This window comes from Lagenorhynchus albirostris, chromosome 18 (assembly GCF_949774975.1).
Source record: "Lagenorhynchus albirostris chromosome 18, mLagAlb1.1, whole genome shotgun sequence".
NCBI classification, from domain to species: domain Eukaryota; kingdom Metazoa; phylum Chordata; class Mammalia; order Artiodactyla; family Delphinidae; genus Lagenorhynchus; species Lagenorhynchus albirostris.
In genome coordinates, this window is record NC_083112.1 from 64,639,607 (window position 1) to 64,661,663 (window position 22,057).

Genomic DNA, 22,057 nt, shown 5'->3' on the forward strand with positions numbered 1-22,057 from the left:
TGAACCATCCCCACACCTCCAGCCCCGCCTGTCCATGGAGAAATTGTCTTCCACGAAACCAGTCCCTGGTGCCAAAAAGGGTGTGGACTGCTGACTTAGGAGACTGCTAGCTTTTTTTTAAGTTTTATATATATATATTTTTTTAACATCGTTATTAGAGTATAATTGCTTTACAGTGGTGTGTCAGTTTCTGCTTTATAACGAAGTGAATCAGCTATACGTATACATATGTCCCCATATCTCTTGTTTTGTTTTTTTTGTTTTTTTGCGGTGCGAGGGCCTCTTACTGTTGTGCGGAGCACAGGCTCCGGATGCGCAGGCTCAGCGGCCATGGCTCATGGGCCCAGCCGCTCCGTGGCATGTGGGATCTTCCACGAACCCGCGTCCCCTGCATTGGCAGGCGGACTCTCAACCACTGCGCCACCAGGGAAGACCCTGTCCCCATATCTCTTGCATCTCCCTCCCTCCCACCCTCCCTATCCCACCCCTCTAGGTGGTCACAAAGCACCGAGCTGATCTCCCTGTGCTATGCGGCTGCTTCCCACTAGCTATTTTACGTTTCGTAGTGTATATATGTCCATGCCAGAGACTGCTAGCTTTTCACTGCCAGTAGATTGATTCTGTTATTTTTAACTCTTTTTGGGACCAGGGGGTCTCAACCAGGGGACATTTGTCAATATCTGATATTTTTGGTTGCCAAAATGTGGGAGGTGCTTCTGGTATCTAGTGGGTAGAGTCCCTGGCTACTGCTAAACATCCTACAGTAATACACAGGACAGGCCCCTGACCCCCCAACAATGAATTATCTAGCCCGTAATGTCAACAGTGCCATGGTTGAGAAACTTACAGACTACTCTTTATATAGAACGTTAAAAATTCATCTTCAGGGCTTCCCTGGTGGCGCAGTGGTTGAGAGTCCGCCTGCCGATGCAGGGGATGCGGGTTCGTGCCCCGGTCCGGGAGGATCCCACATGCCGTGGAGCGGCTGGGCCCGTGAGCCATGGCCGCTGAGCCTGCGGGTCCGGAGCCTGTGCTCCACGACGGGAGAGGCCACAACAGTGAGAGGCCCGCGTACCGCAAAAAAAAAAAAAAAAAAAATTCATCTTCAACAGCCAGGGTTTCTCCTAGCTTTGTTGCATATTGTGAATTCTTAACCCCGATGGATCTCTTTACAGGTTGGCATTGTGGGAAGAACAGGAGCTGGAAAAAGTTCCCTCATCGCTGCCCTTTTTAGACTGTCAGAACCTGAAGGTGAAATTTCCGTCTACGGGATCTTGACAGCCATAATTGGATTTCACCATTTAAAGAAGAAAATGTCAGGTGTACCTCAGGTATGCACATCAGAACATTCTCACATGTTCTTTTTATAAGCTGCTTTTAAGTTGATTAGTTTTTTCAAATTGCATGAAAGTGTTGATCCGTTTTCCCCCAATAGAACATATTTTTAGCAGCAGGTGTTTTCAGCAGATACTTTCCTCAGATACCAGGGTTTGTTTGTTCTTTCATTTGTTTTGTGTGCATGTGATTTAATAACTGACCCAGACAAATTTCTGGACTCATACTTCCTCAGGTGCCACAGTCTTATCCACTGATAACCACAGAATACTGAGAACAAAATGATAAATGATTAGTGTAGCACTGGAGAGGTTCCTACAGAAAAACACGAATTTCAAGTGTCTTAAAGATGGAATTTTGCTGTAGGAAATAAAGCTACCATTTCAAAGGTGATTATCTCCCTGGAAGGCTTTGTGAAACTGTGGAGCTTTGAGGATTACAGGGTGTGTTGATGCTCTGGGGAACCTTTTAGAATTCAACCCTTAATAAATGATTAACCAGGCAGGCAGTACAGAATAACGAGGAAGAGCACAGGACACGGAATCCCATCTCTGTGCACCTCAGTCTTCTCCCCCTTACAAGGCAGCTGACAGGACCAACTCTTCGAGCTGCTGTGAGGACTACATAAGTCAGTGCATGTGGAGTGCTTCCCGTAGACCCCATACACAGTTGCTGTGATGGTGGAGCGTTGAATTGACCTTCTCTTCCTGGGCTCTGATTCTGTTCTCTTTTGTTCTGCTTCTTAAAGATGTATGACTTTCAGGTGTTGTCTTAGAGATTGGATTATCTGCACAGTAGAAGCTCCTGCCATTCCTTATGGTTCACCCACCCAACATAATTCAGTGAATTTTATTGAGCAATTACTATCCTCTAGATATATACCCAAGGGCGACATAGGCCCTGTGCCTTCATCTGCCATCCTGCCCTCTGCTTTGACAGCCTTGCTGATTTTGTTTTTTTAATTTTGAGGGTTTTTTTTTAAATTCTCTACAATTATCTGGCCATCAAGAGAAGCTCAGAAAAACACCCTCTTGAGATGAGAAACACAAAGAGGAGTCGACACAAAAAGATCCAGGCAAGTGTTCATCCTGGAATGTGCGTATAATGAGCTCTGTAATGCCTGTTGATTAGGAAGCATATAGAACATGGCACCCAAAGGAAGGAGAACGTGGACTTGTGTCTTATGACTGAGTACAGCAGTTGCTACCTACCCCTGGCCTCTAAAATACCTGGAATTACTGTAAGTATTTTTGAAATCAAGATATTCCTTCCAGACCACAATGAGATGGCACTTCACACCCCTTAAGATGTCTACTATCAAAAAAAAGAAAGAAAGAAAATAACAAGTGTTGACTAGGATGTGGAGAAATTACAATCCTCGTGCATTGCTGGCAGGAGTGTAAAATGGTGCAGCCACTGTGGAAAACAAGATGGAGTTTCCTCAAAAAAGTTAAAAATCTAATTACTATATGATCCAGTAATTCTGCATAAGGTTATAAACCCAAAAGAATTGAAATAGGGTCTTGAAGAGCTCTCTGTACGAGCACGTTCACAGCAGCATTATTCTCAATTGCAAAAAGGTGGAGGCACCCAAGGGTGCATCAACAGACGAATGGATAAACAAAATGTGGTACATATATATACAATGCAGTATTATTCAGCCTTATAAAAGAAGGAAATTCAGACACATGCTACAACACAGATGAACCCTGAGAACATTATGCCAAGTGAAGTAAGCCAGTCACAAAGGACAAATACGGTATGATGCTACTAATATGAGGTACCTAGAATAGTCAGTTCATGGAGACAAGAAGTAGAATGGTGGCTGCCAGGATGGAGAAGTGGGGAGTTGTTGTTTAATGGGTACCGAGTTTCACTTTTGCAAGATGAAAGGAGTTCTGTGGCTGGATGGTGGTGAGGGCTGTACAACAATGTGAATGTATTTAATACCACTGAACTGTACACTCAAAAATGGTTAAAGTGGTAAATTTTATGTGTATTTTACTACAATTAAAAAGAAATTTTTTTTTTTTTTTTTTTTGCGGTACGCGGGCCTCTCACTGTTGTGGCCTCTCCCGTTGCGGAGCACAGGCTCCGGACGTGCAGGCTCAGCGGCCACGGCTCACGGGCCCAGCCGCTCCGCGGCACGTGGGATCTTCCCAGACCGGGGCACGAACCTGCGTCCCCTGCATCGGCAGGCGGACTCTCAACCACTGCGCCACCAGGGAAGCCCCAAAAAGAAAATTTTTAAGAGATCCCTTTCAGGAAAAATGGGAAGAACTTTTCAGTACATATAATCCCTGTATTTAAAGATTCCCTCTGGCTATTAAGATTCGTGACTTGGTGATTACAGTAGAAAATAAATGAGTTTAGATTCCCAAGTTTTAAGTTTTGATTGTACCCATTTCTGAAATGGCCAAATGAGACTGTTTATTTAGCAGAAATAACGGGCATCTCTCTAAAGTCCTTTCATATTTGAAAGGATCTGGAAGCGGGCCCTGCATTATCTTTAACGTTTCTTAATAAGAAAAGGCTGTATGTGTGTGTACGTAAAGAACTCTACAAATAAAGAAAGCTTGGATGATTCTTGGCTCTGCCGAAAATGTTTGGAGGCACATCTGAGCAAAGACTAAATATACCTTGACATCACCAGGGTTTGGTTCTATTCCATCAGTTTCCACCCTACTTCTGAGCATGCTCTGTGTACACACTCCAGAGAGTGTGTTTATAAAACAGTGCTAAGCTTTGTATCCATGTAGGTAATGATCACCAACCACTGTAAACACAGAACCTTTATTTTCCGCTTTTCATGTGTTGGTCTCCAGGGCGCAGCGTTGGTTGATTAGAGGGAGAGAATCTGCAGACACTGTGCAATGTGTAAAGGTCCCAGGAAATCATTCAGGAGGCAGCCAGGGATAGAATATTTAAGAGCGTAGACTGAGTGTCAGTATGACCCACATCTTTATTCCTGTTCTGCCTCGTGCGAGTGCGTGGCCTTGATGAAGTCCCTCGGCTTCCAAGCTTCATAGTCCTCGTCATTCTTAAACCAGGTCTGGGAACTGCTGCCACACAGATGCGCTGTGAAGATGGAAGTGGCTGTGAAAACATTGGTGGCCCATGCCTGGTTCTTGGGAACACTCAGGCGGTAGGGACTATCATTGTTCTTAAGGATCAGGGCACTAAACTTTTAGGTATTATTTCTCTTTATATAAAAAGAGTAACACATTTTGGACTGACTTTGCTCTTTAATTTCTGTTAATGTGTCCTTGGTGATTTTCTTTATATTTATTGCTTATAATAGAAACCAAATTGTTTCCATCAGGATTGCAGCCTATATGGAAATTCAAATATGGGTAACACTATGAAAAGTTGTATTCTTCAAATAACTCACACATGCTAGAGTCTAAACATAAACCTGTGTTTTTTAATATACAAAATTATCATTTCTAAAAAACAAAACCGAATTGTTTATATAAATTCAAAGAGTAAAGCAAAAAAAAAAAACCACAGTAGGAGTTTTGGGGAAAAGCATTAACAGAGAAATGTATCTAATATTTTCCACCAAGAACAAGAAGAGAGAATATCACTTTTTTGTATTCTTTTGATTTCTGGCTCCCCTCCCACCAGGTTCTTTCCTGACTACCACCCTGTACCCACCTGTACTTTCCAGTTCCCCACCAAGACCTCCGGCATTTTTTTCTCATCCCTCCCCACATTCTCGACTATATTCTTCCTCTCCTTGAAGGAGAGGGCCTGTGTCTCTCATTTCTGTTGCTCTAGTGCTTGTTGCAGGCCCTGACAAGTTACACAAGTATTAATAATAAGTCCTGACAATCGCAGAATCCTTAACACATTTTAGCCTCTTTTCCTAATTCTCACAATTCTCTCGTCATCCTTATGTGACAGATTTAAAAACCAAGGCATTGTGAGTTTACCCCACTTACCAAGTCAGCAGCAGAGCCAGGATTCAAATTGTGTGTGTGTGTGTTTGGTTTTTTTAAATTGAAGTATAGTTGATTTACAGTGTTTCAGTTGTATAGCAAAGTGATTTTATATATATAAAAGTTACATATACATAAATTTTTCAGATTCTTTTGTAATACAAGTTATTGCAAGATATTGAATATAGTTCCATTTGCTACAAAGCAGGACCTTGTTTATCTATTTTATATATAGTAGTGTATATTTGTTAATCCCAAATTCCTAATTTATCCCTCCCCGTCAATTTTCCCTTTGGTAACAATTAGTTTGTTTTCTGTGTCTGTAAGTCTATTTCTGTTTTGTAATTAAGTTTATTTCTATCATTTTTTTAGATTCCACATATAAGGGATATGTGATATTTGTCTTTCTCTGACTTACTTCACTTAGTATGACAATCTCTAGCTCCATCTGTGTTGCTGCAAATGGCATTATTTCATTCTTTTTTATGGCTGAGTAATATTCCAGTGTGTGTGTGTGTGTGTGTGTGTGTGTGTGTGTATTATTTCTATGTCTTTGCTATTGTAAGTAGTACTGCTGTGGACACTGGGGTGCATGTATCTTTTTGAATTAGGGTTTTCATCTTTTCCAGAATTACCAGGAATGGAATTTCTGGATCATATGTTAACTCTTTTTTCAGTTTTTTAGGGAACCTCCATACTGTTTTCTATAATAGCTGCACCAATTTACATTCCCACCAATGGTGTAGGAGGGCCCCCCTTTCTCCACATCATCTCCACCATTTATTTTTTGTAGATTTTTTAATGATGGCCATTTTGACTGGTGTGAGGTGATACCTCATGGTAATTTTGATTTGCATTTCTCTAATAATTAGTGACATTGAGCATCTTTTCATGTGCCTGTTGGCCATCTGTATGTCTTCTTTGGAGAAATGTCTGTTTAGATCTTATGCCTATTCTTTGATTGGGTTGTTTGGTTTTTTGATATTGAGCTCTGTAAGTTGTTGTATATACAGAAATCTGTTGCATTTCTATACACTAACAACAAAATATCAGAAAGAGAAATTATGGAAACAATCCCATTTACCACTGCATCAAAAAAAAAAAAAAAAAAAGAAAACCTAGGAATAAACCTACTTAAGGAGGCAAAAGACCTGTACTCCAAAAACTTTTAAGATTCTGATGAAAAAAAGGAAGACAACACAGATGGAAATGTGTACTGTGTTCTTGGATTGGAAGAATCAATATTGTTAAAATGACCATACTACCAGAGCAATCTACAGATTTAATGCAATCCCTATAAAATTACCAATGACATTTTTCACAGAACTAGAACAAAATTTTTTAAAATTTGTATGGAAACAGAAAAGACCCTGAATAGTCAAAACAACCTTGAGAAAGAAGTAAGAAGCTGGAGGAATCACACTCCCTGACTTGAGGGTACACTAAAAAGCTACAGTAATGAAAACAGTATGGTACTGGCACAAAAATCAGACCCATAGATCAATGGAACAGAACAGAAAGCCCAGAAATAAAACCACACACTTATGGTCAGTTAATCTAAGACAAAGGAGGCAAGAATATACAATGGAGAAAAGACAGTCTCTTCAGTAAGTGGTACTGGGAAACCTGGACAGCTACACATAAAAGAATGAAATCAGAACATTCTCAACACCATATACAAAGATAAACTCAAAATGAATTAGACTATTAAACACCTAGAGGAAAACACAGGCAGAACACTCTTCGACATAATTTGCAGCAATATTTTCTTGGATCTCTTAGAGTAATGGAAACAAGAACAAAAATAAACAAATGGGACCTAACTAAACTTAAAGGCTTTTGCACAGCAAGGGAAACCATGAACAAAAAGAAAAGACAGCCTACGGAATGGGAAAAAATATTTGCAAATGATGCAACCCACAAAGGATTAATTTCCAAAATATACAAACAGGATTCAAATTTAATTTATGGAGATTTCTGACTCCATAACCTGAGAAGCTAACCACTCTGCTAATGACTTCAACGCACTGTTGACCGCTGACACAATAGAACTGCTTCATATCGTGATTTCAAGTGTGTGTGCACGTGCGCACACACAGAGAGGAACAAAAATTTCACAATATTACTCTTGCTCTGTACTCTGATATTTTCTATTATATCAGTTCTGTTCTAGTTCATATAAAAGACAAAATGATGGTCATGAGGTACAAAATGGACATCGTGATCCATTGGGTGCACCTGCAGTTTGACAAACGCCACCCCTCACTGTTCCCGTGTTGGGCTGGGCTCCCGGTCATTGTTAGCATCACACCAGGAGCTTCACTGTTGTTCCAGGTTCTCATGGCAGCCCCACAGGGTTAGCCCTGTTTTCCAGTTAGGGAACTGAGTCTTGAGGAGATTAATAACTTACCCTGAGTCAAATAGCAGAAGAATCAGAATTTAAAACTGTCTGACTCCAAATTTATTTCTTTTCAATAAATGTTTGTCGAACTTAATGATGTTCTCATCAGATGTTTTCCCCATTTTTCCTACCACCCCATTCAAAATGATTCTCCAAAGCATAACAAAAGTGAGTAAGTATAGAGCAAAGGGGGAAGATACTACTCCTAATGCTATGTCCCTCATTTGGAGAGTATCAGTTTAGAAATGTGTTATTCACTTACATGTCATGGTCTAATAAGTGTCAGGAGAAGATACTCAAAATCTTACCCTAAAGAGCCAAGAACGCTTTCTCTTTACAATGTCTAGCTGGCTGTGGAGGTGGAGAAAGTCTGGTTGTTTGGTTACTTGAAGTTACTTATCTAAGAGCAGAAAACTTACATCCCTCTTCTTCTAAAATGAGTAGGAAGCAGTGTTGCATGTGTCTCAACACCCTGATTTAGGGAACCTACGAAACTGCGAGCAAACTGCAGAGGGGAGCCCAGTGCTGTTTCTTTGAGTCGCCCCGCTTAGGTGGGCCAGGCCTCCATCATCTCCCCTGGCTCCCTGTGATCCTGGGAGTAGCAGCGAGCTTCCAGGATGGTCTCTCTCCCACGCTTATCGCCGTCACTGCTGACCCCCCCATGAGCGTGTCGGAATTGGGGGAGATGTGATAGCAGCAAAGACCTGCATAGGAACCAGAGGCAGGGGAGTGGTGACAACCAGTCTTGGAGTCCTGAGGGGAACCTTCAAAAACAAGTACTGTATTTGTAAGAATGAACTCCTCAAACTGTGTTCAAAATTTCAGGAATAAGCAAAAAATGGAAGCACTTCCTAGGTGATTTCCTTAAACAAAACAGGTAGATGAAATGTATGCAGCATTTGTGCTCGCCATCTGAAGTAATGAAGTATGTTCCCCAGAAAGAACACCAAGGCGAGATTATATTCAGGGAGTAGCTTGCTTATCTGAAAGGATCTGGAAAAATGGATTTCAGAACTTCTTTGGATGATCTCTACACCTAGAGGCCCTTGTCCTCTTGGCACAAAGAAAATGTTTTCAGTTGAAGAGGGCTTCCGTGCAAATGCAGTATTTATGATCGCAGCCCAAGGGTTGGCACAGATCAGCAGCCATCATCGTTATCACGATTAAACAGATCGATATTTTGTATTTAATAGGTTTTATTTTAAATCAAAGCAAAAGCTAAGTATTTTTTTAAATAGCCCACTCTGCTCTTTTGGTATTTACATTCCCTGAGTTTTCTTCAGTGGGTTAAAGAAGGTGAACCACAGCTGTCTCTTTAAGACTTCTCCCTGGTTACCTGGTTTTCTTTCCCTTTTTTTCTTGTTGCGAACAAAACTGAAAGAGAGAAGAGGCAGATGTGCTGTTACTAGTAAAGAAATACAACTGGATTCTAGCCTAATGCAGTCGGCCCTTTGTCTCTGACACTGAAGTCTTCATTAAATCCCTTGGAACTGCTCCCTGGAGCCCCTGGAAGAGAACTTAATGGGACTTAAATTCTCTTTCCTTTGTTGGCAAAGGATCTTCTTGTCTTCTGAGTGTGGATGATGATCAGTTCATTCAGAGGCTACAGGACTTAAAAAAGGAGAGCAAGAGGGAAACCAAGATTTAAAGTGGTTTCAGATGATTCCCTTATTCGTGAAACAGGTACACTAGTTGACCCTTCAATAAGGTCCTCCAATTAGAAATGAGAACACACCTCTTAGGAAACAGCAGCAGTAGCTGCTTTTGATGATAGATTTTAATAGAGGGCAGTTTCCCAGTTTGGCACTGAAACAGGGCAAACTGTTGTGTATTATCTACTTAATTTGTAACCACTTGTACTGCTTTTGCCTTGATCCCAAGTTGTTTTAAGTTTAGAAGGTTAGTGGGTAGGGTTTCTTTTTAAGATAATGAGGGTCTTGTCTTCTTCCAGCAGAGTATGCAAAAGACCCAGTAAGACTACAGTTTTCAGTCTTGCAGTTGTGTTGAGGGATGATCAATTTACTACATTAAATGCTCTAATTTAGAGTGGCCATTTTTGGGTCACACGCCTAATATGAACTTGTGTTATGTTAGTAACAAAGGAAAAAATTGCGAATATGGCACAAAGGATTAAATTAGAGAAGTGTAAACTTTCAACCATGATGAAGACAGTTGTGAAGCTAGTGCTCCATTTAAAATGTTACATTGAATAAGAGTATTTGTTTTCCTGACTGCTGTGCCAGCTAACTCTTGAGTGAGGTTCAACTGTGTCCCTTCAGAAAAACATACACATGGGCCAGTAGATTTAGTGTATATTTACATGAAGTTTGTGTGTCCTACCATAAATCGCTACACTGAAGTGTTCTGCCTGCACTTATTTATAAGATTAATTTATTAACTTCATTGCTTAGAGGTGGGTAATTTAAATAATCATATCTATCAGAAATGATCATTCATTTGCCCTTTTCTGCTCTTGCCAGTATGTGTCTACTGTGAGCACTTTTCTTACCTTTCGAAGATAACATAATGGTCTCTTATTTGGCAAGTGATGAAGGCAGAATGAGTAGAAACCAAAATGAACACGATGCATAAAACACACTGACATATTTAAACGGACATTTTTCAAAAACTGCCTGCTGGCTTTAAAGAAAAGTGTAGCTTCAATCAGTTGATGTTATAATAAATCATTCTTTTTTAAAAAATTGAAGTATAGTTGATTTACAAAACTGTGTTAATTTCTGCTGTACAGCAAAGTGATTCAGTCACACACACACACACATTCTTTTTTATATTCTTTTCCATTATGGTTTATCACAGGATATTGAATATAGTTCCCTGTGCTATACAGTCGCACCTTGTTGTTTATCCATTCTCTATATAATAGTTTGCATCTGCTAACCCCAAGCTCCCAAGCCATCCATCCCCCATCCCACCTCCCCCTTGGCAACTGCAAGTCTGTTCTCTGTATCTCTGAGTCTGTTTCTGTTTAAGTTCATTTGTGTCATATTTTAGATTCCACATAAAAGTGATATCATGTGGTATTTGTCTTTCTCTTTCTAACTTACTTCACTTAGTATGATAATCTCTAGGTCCATCCATGTTGCTGCAAATGGCATTATTTCATTCTTTTTTATGACTGAGTAGTATTCCATTGTATATATGTACCACATCTTGTTTTTTTCAGAAATTTATTTTTAACAGCTTTATTGGAGTATAATTGCTTTACAATGTTGTGTTAGTTTCTTCTGTATAACAAAGTGAATCAGATTTATGTATACATATATCCCCATATCTCCTCCCTCTTGAGTCTCCCTCCCACCCTCCCTATCCCACCCCTCTGGGTGGTCACAAAACACCGAGCTGATCTCTGTGCTATGCAGCTGCTTCCCACTAGCTATTTTACATTTTATGCACCACATTTTTATCCATTCATCTGTCAGTGAACATTTAGGTTGTTTGCATGTTTTGGCTATTGTGAATAGTGCTTCTATGAACATAGGGGGTGCATGTATCTTTTTCAATAATAGTTTTGTCTGGATATATGCCCAGAAGTGGAATTGGAACCTCCATACTGTTTTCCACAGTGGCTGCACCAACTTACATTCCCACCAACAGTGTAGGAGTGTTCCCTTTTCTCCACACCCTCTTCAGCATTTGTTATTTGTAAGCTTTTCAATGATGGCCATTCTGACTGGTGTGGGGTGGTACCTCTTTGTAGTTTTGCTTTGCATTTCTCTAATAATTAGTGATGTTGAGCATCTTTTCATGTGCCTGTTGGTCATCTGTATGTCCTCTTTGGAAAAATGTCTATTTAGGTCTTCTGCCCAGTTTACAATTGGGTTGTTTGGTTTTTTTTGTTGTTGAGTAGTATGAGCTGTTTGTATATTTTGAAAATTAAGCCCTTGTCAGTCTCATCATTTGCAAATATCTTCTCCCAGTACATAGGTTGCCTTTTTGTTTTATGGTTTTCTTTGGTGTACAATAGCTTGTAACTTTGATTAGTCCTATTTGTTTATTTTTGCTCTTATTTTTATTGCCTTGGGAGACTAACCTAAAAAAAACATTGGTATGATTTGTGTCAGAGAATGTTTTGCCTGTCTTCTCTTCTAGGAGCTTTATGGTGTCATGTCTTATGATTAAATCTTTAAGCCATTTTGAGTTTACTTTTGTGTATGGTGTGAGGGTGTGTTCTAACTTCACTGATTTACATGCACTGTCCAACTTTCCCAACACCACTTGCTAAAGAGACTGTCTTTTCTCCATTGTATAGTTTTGCCTTCTTCATCAAAGATCAGTTGACTGTAGGTGTGCAGGTTTATTTCTGGGCTCTCTATTCTGTTCCGTTTATCCATAGTCTGTTTTTATGCCAATACCATGCCATTTTGATTACTGTAGCTTTGTAGTATTGTCTGAAGTCTGGGAGGGTTATGCCTCCTGCTTTGTTCTTTTTCCTCAGGATTACTTTGGCAATTCTGGGTCTTCTATGGTTCCATATAAATTTTAGGAGTATTGGTTCTAGTTCTGTTAAAAATGTCCCGGGTAATTTGGTGACAATTGCCTTAAATCTGTGGATTGCTTTGGGTAGTATAGTCATTTTAACAATATTAATTCTTCCAATCTAAGAGCTTGGGATAGCTTTCCATTTCCTTGAATTACCTTCAGTTTCCTTTATTAATGTTTTCTAGTTGTCAGCATAAAAGTCTTTCACCTTGGGGATTCCCTGGTGGCGCAGTGGTTGAGGGTCCCCTGCCGATGCGGGGGACGCGGGTTCGTGCCCTGGTCTGCAAGGATCCCACATGCTGTGGAGTGGCTGGGCCCGTAAGCCATGGCCGCTGGGTCTGCACGTTCGGAGCCTGTGCTACGCAATGGGAGAGGCCACGGCAATGAGAGGCCCGTGTACCACACACACACACACAAAAAGTCTTTCACCTCCTTCATCAGGTTTATTCCTAAGTATTTTAATATTTTATATATGATTTTAAAAGCGATTTTTTTTTACATTCCCTTTCTGATATTTCACTGTTAGTGTAAAGAAATGCAACCAATTTCTGTATGTTAATCTTGGGTCCTGCTACCTTGCTGAATTCATTTATCAGTTCTAGTAGTTTTTGTGTGGAGTCTTTAGGGTTTTCTATATATAGTATCACGTCTTCTATATATAATGACATCTTTACCACTTCTCTTCCAATTCAGATACCTTTAATTTCCTTTTCCTGTCTGATTCCTGTCTAAAATATCATTATTTTCATTCAATTTTTTATTGAAATTTTACTGATTTTGAAATACATATTTGGCATATCATAACAAAGAGAAATATTCTTATTTACTAAACCGTGTTCTTCCATCAGATACTGCTAAATAAACACGTGAAGTTGCCCAATATGTCCTTTTAGACTGACAGTGTAGACTTAAGTGGGGACCCTTACTGCAGTGGGAAATCCTTAAACTTATTTTTTTTTCTTTTTATGACAATCAGAAGTGGTTTGATGATAATTAGCAGAACATCCTTAAGGCCTAAAGAGTGTCTGAGGGCTCTGATTAAAGCTCAGGATGAAGCAGCTGCAGGCATTGGTCAGGGTCTCAGAAGTGAGGGACTCCTCTTTCTGCAAAGAATGCCACTTTCATCCCCCAGTCGTTGGGGAGCTTCATCCCCTTTGAGGAGTTTCCTAAAGAGAAGGTGAGGGAGGTGACAATAGAGAGAGGCTTTGATTATGAAATAGGTGATTGAACTTTAAGTGGGTATCCCTGTTCTCTTGAGCGACAGAAACCACCCTTCCCAAACGTGCTGATACTGTGAGCCCATTCGTTGCTCAAGAAGGTCTATCTTTTAAAAACAAAGAGGGTTTTTTTTGTGGATTAGCTCAGGTAATGCCTCTATAGAGTGTACATTGAAAACCAGGTGGACACTTCAAACCTTAGACCTCTTACAGGATGTAAATTTGCTCTATGAGAGGGGCCTGAAGGAAAAAATGTGATGGGCAGAGAAACGTTCTTGTCGTTATTATAAGGAAAGAGACCCTGTCTCACTTCTCCCAGTTGGGCTCAAAGCTGGTTCATTAACCTGGCCTCTTTTCAGGCCCTTTATCTCCTCAAACACCAGTCTTTGAAGAGGCCCTCATTTGGGCCCCAGAGTAGAATCCTGCCCATGGTTTAGAGCATTGGGGGGAAGGTGGAGGAGAGTCAGAGGAGAGGGAGGAATACTGGGTACCAGCCTCCCCTCGACTGGCCACGTCATTTGTGTAAACCTCATGGAAACAGCTAAAGGAAGAGAAGTCGCCTGCATATTAGAATCCTAGAGGTAATAATAATTACAAGGAGTAAAACATTTTTATAAAAGTCTAAGTAAAATGATGGTTATTCCCCTGACAAGGAATTCTTACCTTTGCTTACATGGTTGCTTAATCTTTGATCCTAAATTTGAGAGTTGTAAGGGAGACCTTAAATTTGGCTCCAGGGATTTTTCCGTTCAATTCAATCATCATTTTGAAATGTCACACGACCAGTGATTTTCAGTGCTTTGGAGGCATACTGTCCACTTGATCAACTTTGTGCCGATAAAGCTCCCTTTATAATGTCTTTTTAATTTTGGGTTTTGCTTAGGGATACATCTTTTTTGGTGGCACACCATGTGTCTTCTGCATCCATTCCTCTCACCAGACTTAAAACGAAGACAATAGGGAAAGTAGGTACAGGAGGCTCTCTGAGTGTCATTCTTCAGGGGCAGAGAAAAGAAATGTCTGCCTTCTTCATCCTTCTTCTCAGGCTTTTGTGAAGTGAGGAGGAATAGTCCAGCCCCAAGACCAGGCAGGATTTGAGGCTGGTGATTCCGAGCAGTTCCCGGGCACTTGTGGAAGACTCAGATCTCCTCTTGTTCCCACATGTGTGCCTCACATTGTTCTGTCCCCTTCACTGAAAGGAGCCAACTGGGCTCTTCTCTGCTGCCCATATTCTTGTGCCCTGGCTTACTAGAGCCTTCCAGAAGAAGACGTAAATGACCTGCATAAGCTTATGTACAAGATTCTCTCTTGAAACCCAGAAAGGCATATATTTCCAGAGTAATTTCCTTGTGGTTCCTCTCAAAGCAGATGAATAGGAAAAGCTTTTTAAATTAAAATAATTTTATTATGGCTCATGTCACAGTGGGTTTCAGGTTATCCTGCCCTTGCAGTTAGTAATGATGTTCTGTGAGGCCTGTAATCTTGATGCACAGGTGAGATAACGGGGATCAGCTGATGCAGAATCAGAAGCAGTCTCTTCATGAACAGAGGTGCCACGGGCTCCCATACTTGACATTCTCTTTGAACATATGGAGATGTTCCTTTCACACATATGGAGAGATTCCCCATCCCAGAAGGCTGTTGTACCAATGGAGAAAATATCCTAGTTCATTCTTCAGTGCCAATGTGCAAAAATTTAACAATTTTGCTTTGAGGCACAAACCTCAACTAATTATGCTGTTGGTATTTCCCAGTATCACACCAAGATTGACAATTTATCTAGCTCTCTTGATGTAAAGTTACTCAAATTAGTATATCCTCATTTTTTTTCTGAGCAGATATTACCAGGAAGGTAGTTAAAAAAAAATCAAATCTTCCTTTCTCTTCTTCAACTTTTTTTTTTTTTTTTTTTTGCAGTATGTGGGCCTCTCGCTGTTGTGGCCTCTCCCGTTGTGGAGCACAGGCTCAGCGGCCATGCCTCACGGGCCTAGCTGCTCCGCGGCATGTGGGATCTTCCTGGACCGGGGCATGAACCCGTGTCCCCTGCATCGGCAGGTGGACTCTCAACCACTGTGCCACCAGGGAAGCCCCAACTTCTTCTTAAGATGACACATTTCCACACTTTCTTGTTAGTGTTCAATCATCCAGAAGATATTTTGGAGCATACTTTGTACAGTGGAAAATTAATTTGGAGATAACTATTTTGTAAAAAAGCATTTGCAACCTTATTAATGATTATAGGGAATTTTGGTGGTTTGTTTTGTATTTTAATTCTGTTCTGTAAGCATTCAAACATGATGGAAAGAGTTTAAGGTAATAACATTCACTATTTTGGGGTATTTAGGAACCAGTTTTATTCACTGGAACAATGAGGAAAAATCTGGATCCCTTTAATGAGCATACGGATGAGGAACCGTAGAATGCCTTAGAAGAGGTAATTTATTGAATGTAATTAACTTGTTAGCATCAGTATGTGTGTGTGTACATTTATAGCAGCACAGGTAATTAAGGGGAGCTTATTGGTTTAACTGACTTTATTTAGCTCCAAGGAGAACACTGATGACATGGGTACATGTGTAAATTAAAACATGTATATTAATGGTGATGAAAACCAACAAGATAATGCCTTATGCTTTCATTTTAGCTTTTCCCTAGAACCCAAAGCAACTAGGTACATTATCTTGTCCTTAGTAGAACACTAAACTAGAAGTTATAATTACGAGTTCAAATTCTACTAAGTGACCTAGTGAATTAGTTACCTTAATTACTTTGCAATGTTCATTGTATTCCTCTGGTCTTAGGGAATATCAACTAAGTGGAGACAATAGTAGTTTTTCATTATTAACTGAAAGATAAATGAGATCATACCAACAAAATGCCATGAAGTTTCATAAGAGAGTGTCTATAAAGGTAAATTATATAATTGGAATGTGATGATAGTTATTTATTGGCGATCATGTCCTTTTAATGCCGCAGCATGAATGCAGGTAAGAGAACCCTGGAGCTTTTGCTCAGTTTTTATATGGATCGGTTCATTTCTAGAGGATTTTCTGTTATTTGTGTCATGTTTCCCTTTGGCCCACTTCTTTGAAGTTCCTCACCCTTGCGTGAAAAGGATTTTGACTTGTTAAGTTGCTGTTGGTTTGTATATTTTGATACAAATTATTTTGTGTATTGGTCCTAGTTTTGCAAATTGATTCTACTAATGGCAGAAACTGTATCTAGACTTCTAAACCATAAACAGACTTCTAATTTCTCATAGGACCTAGTTCAGTCTTATTCTTTTAAAAAAGTAAGCACTTAATAAATAGGTACTAAATGTTTGATTGATCTAATTTCAGAGAAGTGTGGCTTATTTCTTTAAAAAAAATTTTTTTTACACATATCCAAATGACCGTTCACACTGTTGTTTTGAATTGGTGTGTTTGTCATTTAGTGTTACCCTTCCAGGGAAGCTCTGAAATCTGTAATATATAGATGAGCTTTGACTGTGAGCAAGCAGATTTGGAGGCCTGACAATTTCCTGCAGGGAATTCTGGTTTCTGAAGGCATGTCGGCACTGAGTCTTTACAAACTACCCCTCTTTCCAGCAACTGTGGGGATTTTATTTTCCTAAATCAGGCTGATTGCTTCACCTTCTCCTACTTGAGAAGCAGTGGACCTCAGATTTCATTTAAGCTTATGAGTCTTTCTACAGTGAAATTCTAGAAGAGAAGAGGTGGGGAGAGCAGTTAACCATTAAATACAAAGAAAGAAGGATGATCCACTGCTCTTGAACTCACAAAACAGATTTAATGGTGAAACTGTGACATCTTAAAAAAAAAAACTGGAAGTACTGGTAAATTATTTTCCTATTTGTTTCCAAGCTCGAGATCTCTCTTAACAGAGTCTCAGGTAGTAAAATTACTCTAGAATTTTGGACAGAGAGGAAATGTTAATTGGGAGACAAATCCTGTAAAAAACTATCTTAGAACTTGGCTCTAACTTATACTTAATTCATCTGTAGGAGCCAAAATTTAGATAAAATTTAGTAGCCTCTCAATTCTAAAAATGATGAGGTGGTGGAAGTGGTAGACAACACTGAGATCTACCTTTATTTAAACTACATTTGGAACTTACTGTAAAAAGAAAGAAACATGAGTTTATTTCACAAAGTGAAGTGTGTGGTTTCCATGTATTGCTTCCGGAATTGACCCTATTACTTTACTGATATGTCTTAGAGTGAGAAATCATCCCATCATTTTGTCTAGGAATTGTTTCTTTATGATTTTTAAAAATAAAACCTACCACATCTTTTATTGAAACACATACAAATATGTCATAAAGAAATAATTCCCAGAGAAACAGAATGATGGGATGATTTCTCACTCTAAGACGTTGCACTAAAGCAATGAGGTCAATTTTTTTTTTTTTAATGAGGTCAGTTTTTAAGTGAACTAAAAACTCCAGTCATTGGTTAATAAATGATGCCAAACTAGACATGTGAACCCAAACTCATAGAGTTGGCCTGCAAGTGAGAGGGCACCACTATGTTTTCCTCTTTAAGAACTTCAATTAAAAGAAAAAGATGCTTAAAAAAAATTTTTTTTAGGTCCTCTTAGTTCTGTCTCCTCCTTCTCCCTTGGTGGAGATGGACATTCAGAAGGGAGACAGTCCTAATAATGGTGCCCGTCTCATCTTGGTTACTTTTCAAAATATGCTGAAATATGTTTTTCTTATACTGAAGAATAGCCAGCTGACTGTAAACTGAAGAAAGTTCATCAGAAATTGGTGCCAATTAGGGCACCTGAAAAGCAAGGGCAGCTCTACAAATATAGCGTAAGTAGTGAGTGAAGAAGATGAAGCACTTTATCACTCAAAGGTTAAAAGAGCACAGTAGATAAAACTCTGGAAATGAATCATCGATGTGTTGCTTCTATTAAAAAACAAAAACAAAACAGCTTAGATACTGGGATTGAGAGTGCTATGTCATGTCAAAACTGTGAAGAAATCACCCAGTTATGTTCTATGTTGATACGTTGATCCTCTGTTAGGACACAAGTATGTCTCATCATACTGAAAACCAAGATACAGAAATCTGCGGCCTGCGCATCAGGAACCACGTGATTCAGTCCTGGCTTTGGTGACAGGTCACATTTCCATTTCTCTGGGCCTTGTATTTAGGTGAGCAGGCTCTCCTTTTACTTCATTTACTGCTGGCTCTGCTCTACTAAAATCTCTTCCCCATCTGCTGACTGCATTTCACTCTCTCTTTCCAGCCCACACCAGCCTTTCTTTTTGAAAAGAAGGTTCCATAAAATGTGGAAACCATCTGACATCTGTGTTAACTTCCTATGAGGGGCGTTGGCACCTGGTTGGTAGATACAGTACATGCAGATTACTTTGAAAATGTTTATGACGATAGAAATAAGGTGCCCTATAAGTTCAGTTTATTTATATATTTATTTTTAAAATTTTATTTATTTTATTTTTGGCTGCATTGGGTCTTCGTTGCTGCGCCCGGGCTTTCTCTAGTTGCGGTGAGCGGGAGCCACTCTTCATTGTGGTGCATGGGTTTCTCATTGCGGTGGCTTCTCTTGTTGTGGAGCATGGGCTCTGGGCGCATGGGCTTCAGTAGTTGTGGCACGTGGGCTCAGTAGTTGTGGCTCGCGGGTTCTAGGGCACGGGCTCAGTAGTTGTGGCGCACGGGCTTAGTTGTTCCACGGCATGTGGGATCTTCCCGGACCAGGGCTTGAACCCGTGTCCCCTGCATAGGCAGGCGGATTCTTAACCACTGCACCACGAGGGAAGCCCCCATAAGTTCAGTTTGTTACCTTTCAGTTTTGCTATAGTTTATTATTTTCCGAAGCTCAAAAAAGATCTGAAGTATTCTGTACTGAGATGTATAGTTTTTAATAGTATTATATGCTCCATTTTCCTTAAATTATAACTTTTTAAAGTTCTTTCCACAGTTTAAAGTATCATGTTATGACATCTTGGAGCTAGTTAATTGTTTAATAATATATTCCTTTTATACTTATATTTAATAAGAAAATAGTGTTATATATAAATTATTTATATGGATTTATTTTCTAATTTATAGGAAAAGACATGTCACAAGAAGAGATGAACTTGTGGCTTCATTCATACAGCCAACAAATATCTACTGAGAGCTTTCTAGACAGCCATTGTTTCAGATTCTGGGGTTATCACAGTCATTAAAAGAAACAAATTCTCTACCCTTTTGCAACTTAAATTCTCCTGGAGAAGATGGAAAACAAGCCAATGCATATGTAACGAAGTCTCAGTGCTGATACTTGCAAAGGAGAAAAATAAAGCAGAATAGGAAGAGGGGCTAGCTGACAGCATTATTAATAATGGGCAATATCTGTTGATCTCTTTGTATCAATCACTGTTGTAAATTCTACACATAATGACTCATTTTATACTCTGACAATGTTAGGAGGTAAACACCTTTATTATACTATAGTCTTATTTAGAGTTTAGGAAGCTAAGATAAACTTCAGGAAGTTGCCCAATTGGCAGAGCCAGGTAGGACTTATGCCCAGGCTGTCTGGCTGCAAGGCTCCAATTTTGTTGTTTTAAAATTTTCAGATCACAAGAACATGGAAGGAGTAGTATGATGAACACATATGCACCTTCACCTTGATTCACCAGCTGTTAATATTTTTCCACATTTGCTTCCTCTCTTCCATATATTTTGCAAGAACAAGGACATTCTCTCACATAACACAGTTTTCTAAATCAAGAAATTTAATAGTAATATCACACTATTATCTGTTTTCAGATTCTCCAGTTGTAACTCCTAGTTATTACTGTCTACTGCCTCTATTGTGTTTTTTTCCATTCTAATACTAAATTATACTGGGTTGGCCAAAAAGTTAGTCCAGTTTTAAGTAAAAATAAAAGACATTTTTCATGTTCACCAAGACCTTTATTGAATGATGTATTCGTTAACCGAACGAACTTTTTGGCCAACCCAATAACTTGAATATATGATTATACTATAGAAAGCCTTCATATTATTATTCTCATAACCATCCCTGATTCATAAATGAAGACAGAATCTCAGAAAACAGTATTTTCTGAAAAACACTGCTTCTCACAACCCTTATTCCTCATGAGGCAAATATGACAACTGGAAGGAAAGTACAAAACCAGATTAGTGATGAGATGCCATCCCAGTAAGGGGCAAGTGTAAAATTATTTCTTCAAAATCAGGATGTCAGTTTTAAGAAACACCCACTTGCACCACAATACAAATCTTACGCTTTAGATGTTTGTACTTTTCATGCAGTCACTAAATACGAATACCATATTTAATCCTAACTCTGAATTCCCCTTTCTTGGGATTGGACTTCATCAGGAGCACAGTTTGGGATCACATTCATAGAAGTGCTCCAGCATTTAGGATACCACGAAAATATCGCCCACTCACCCTTGATGTTTTGTTATTTGACACTATAATTGTGTCCCTGCTCATTGGCCATCACTCATCAATCTGTTGGTGTCTTAATTTGAAATGTATTTACTCTTTGTTCTTTAACTTCAAATACAGCCTGAGTTTGGTTCTTGTTCTGTAGTACTTCTCCAAAATAAATATTCGTTGAATTGATCCCTACCACCCAATGTACTTTCAGATTAACTTCGGAAGTTAAAAGCTTGGTTTTCTTTTTTATCTTATGATTACAGTTTTATGAAGATGCATTAATATAAACACCACCTATACCCATAGTCTGGGGAAAATAAGATGTTATGCTGTATCCTGTTTTTCATGGATTTTCATTCAAAATGAAAAATGTCAAAAATGACATTTTTGACATTGAAGAAAATACACTTAATTGGTCCAGTATTTATGAGATTAAACTTGGGAAAGAACCATTACCAGAACAGGCTCCAGGATTACTAATGTATGAGGTGCAGTTTGCCATTGTTTGAATTCGTATTTTTTTAAACTTTTAGACCTTCCAAAATTGTAAAGTGCTGATGAGATTATATCTAAAAGAACCATACTTCCTGTAATATATATATATATATATATGTATTTTTTAAGTTTCCCTTTAATGTACCAACCCATATGCAAAATGTACTTTGGTAAACTTGACTCAACCATAAAATCCTTTTAACTTTTCCATTTAAACCACACTGGGAGAAATAGCTTCATTTTTTGAGAAACTTCCTTAACTAATCCTTAGGTGGGGTTTCTGGTAGGTGTCATGTGGCAGGGAAGGGGGGGGACACTGAAATTTTCCTGTCCTGACTTGACTCTACATCTTTCTCAGTGAATGTTAATTGGAAATAGCTCTCCCCATCACGTGGCTGTACATGTAAGATACGTAAGAAGTCATGAGGACTTCAAAGCTCTAATGTCTAAGAGGACTGTCTGCTTCAGTAGCAGTTTGTTCAGGAAAAATGTTCTTTCTGTATCCACAGGTATAATTTAAAGAAGCCATCAAAAGTGTTCCTGGCAAAATGGATACTGAATTAGCAGAATCAGGATCGAACTTCAGTGCTGGACAGAGTCAACTGGTGTGTCTTGCTAGGACTATTCTCAGGAAAAGTCAGATATTGATTATTGACAAAGCCACATCAAATGTGGACCCAAGGTATGGAGCTGAGGTCCATGAAACCTGGTATCCAAAATTTAAGTGTTGTAAATGGAA

The 22,057-nt window shown here is 39.2% G+C and overlaps 1 protein-coding gene and 1 long non-coding RNA gene across 2 annotated transcripts in view; both read left to right on the forward strand.

Annotated features, from left to right (window-relative positions):
- The window catches only part of LOC132508733 (ATP-binding cassette sub-family C member 4-like), a 171,068-nt gene that overhangs the window by 118,864 nt on the left and 30,147 nt on the right, over positions 1-22,057 (forward strand). The window contains 3 exon segments of the mRNA XM_060129087.1: positions 1,176-1,331; positions 15,739-15,828; positions 21,828-22,000. Of these exon segments, the coding sequence (XP_059985070.1) occupies positions 1,176-1,331; positions 15,739-15,828; positions 21,828-22,000 (419 nt within the window).
- On the forward strand, positions 16,194-20,098 carry LOC132508633 (uncharacterized). Its single transcript, XR_009536712.1, has 4 exons — positions 16,194-16,304; positions 18,428-18,557; positions 18,653-18,747; positions 19,989-20,098. It is a non-coding gene; the product is annotated as an uncharacterized LOC132508633 (long non-coding RNA).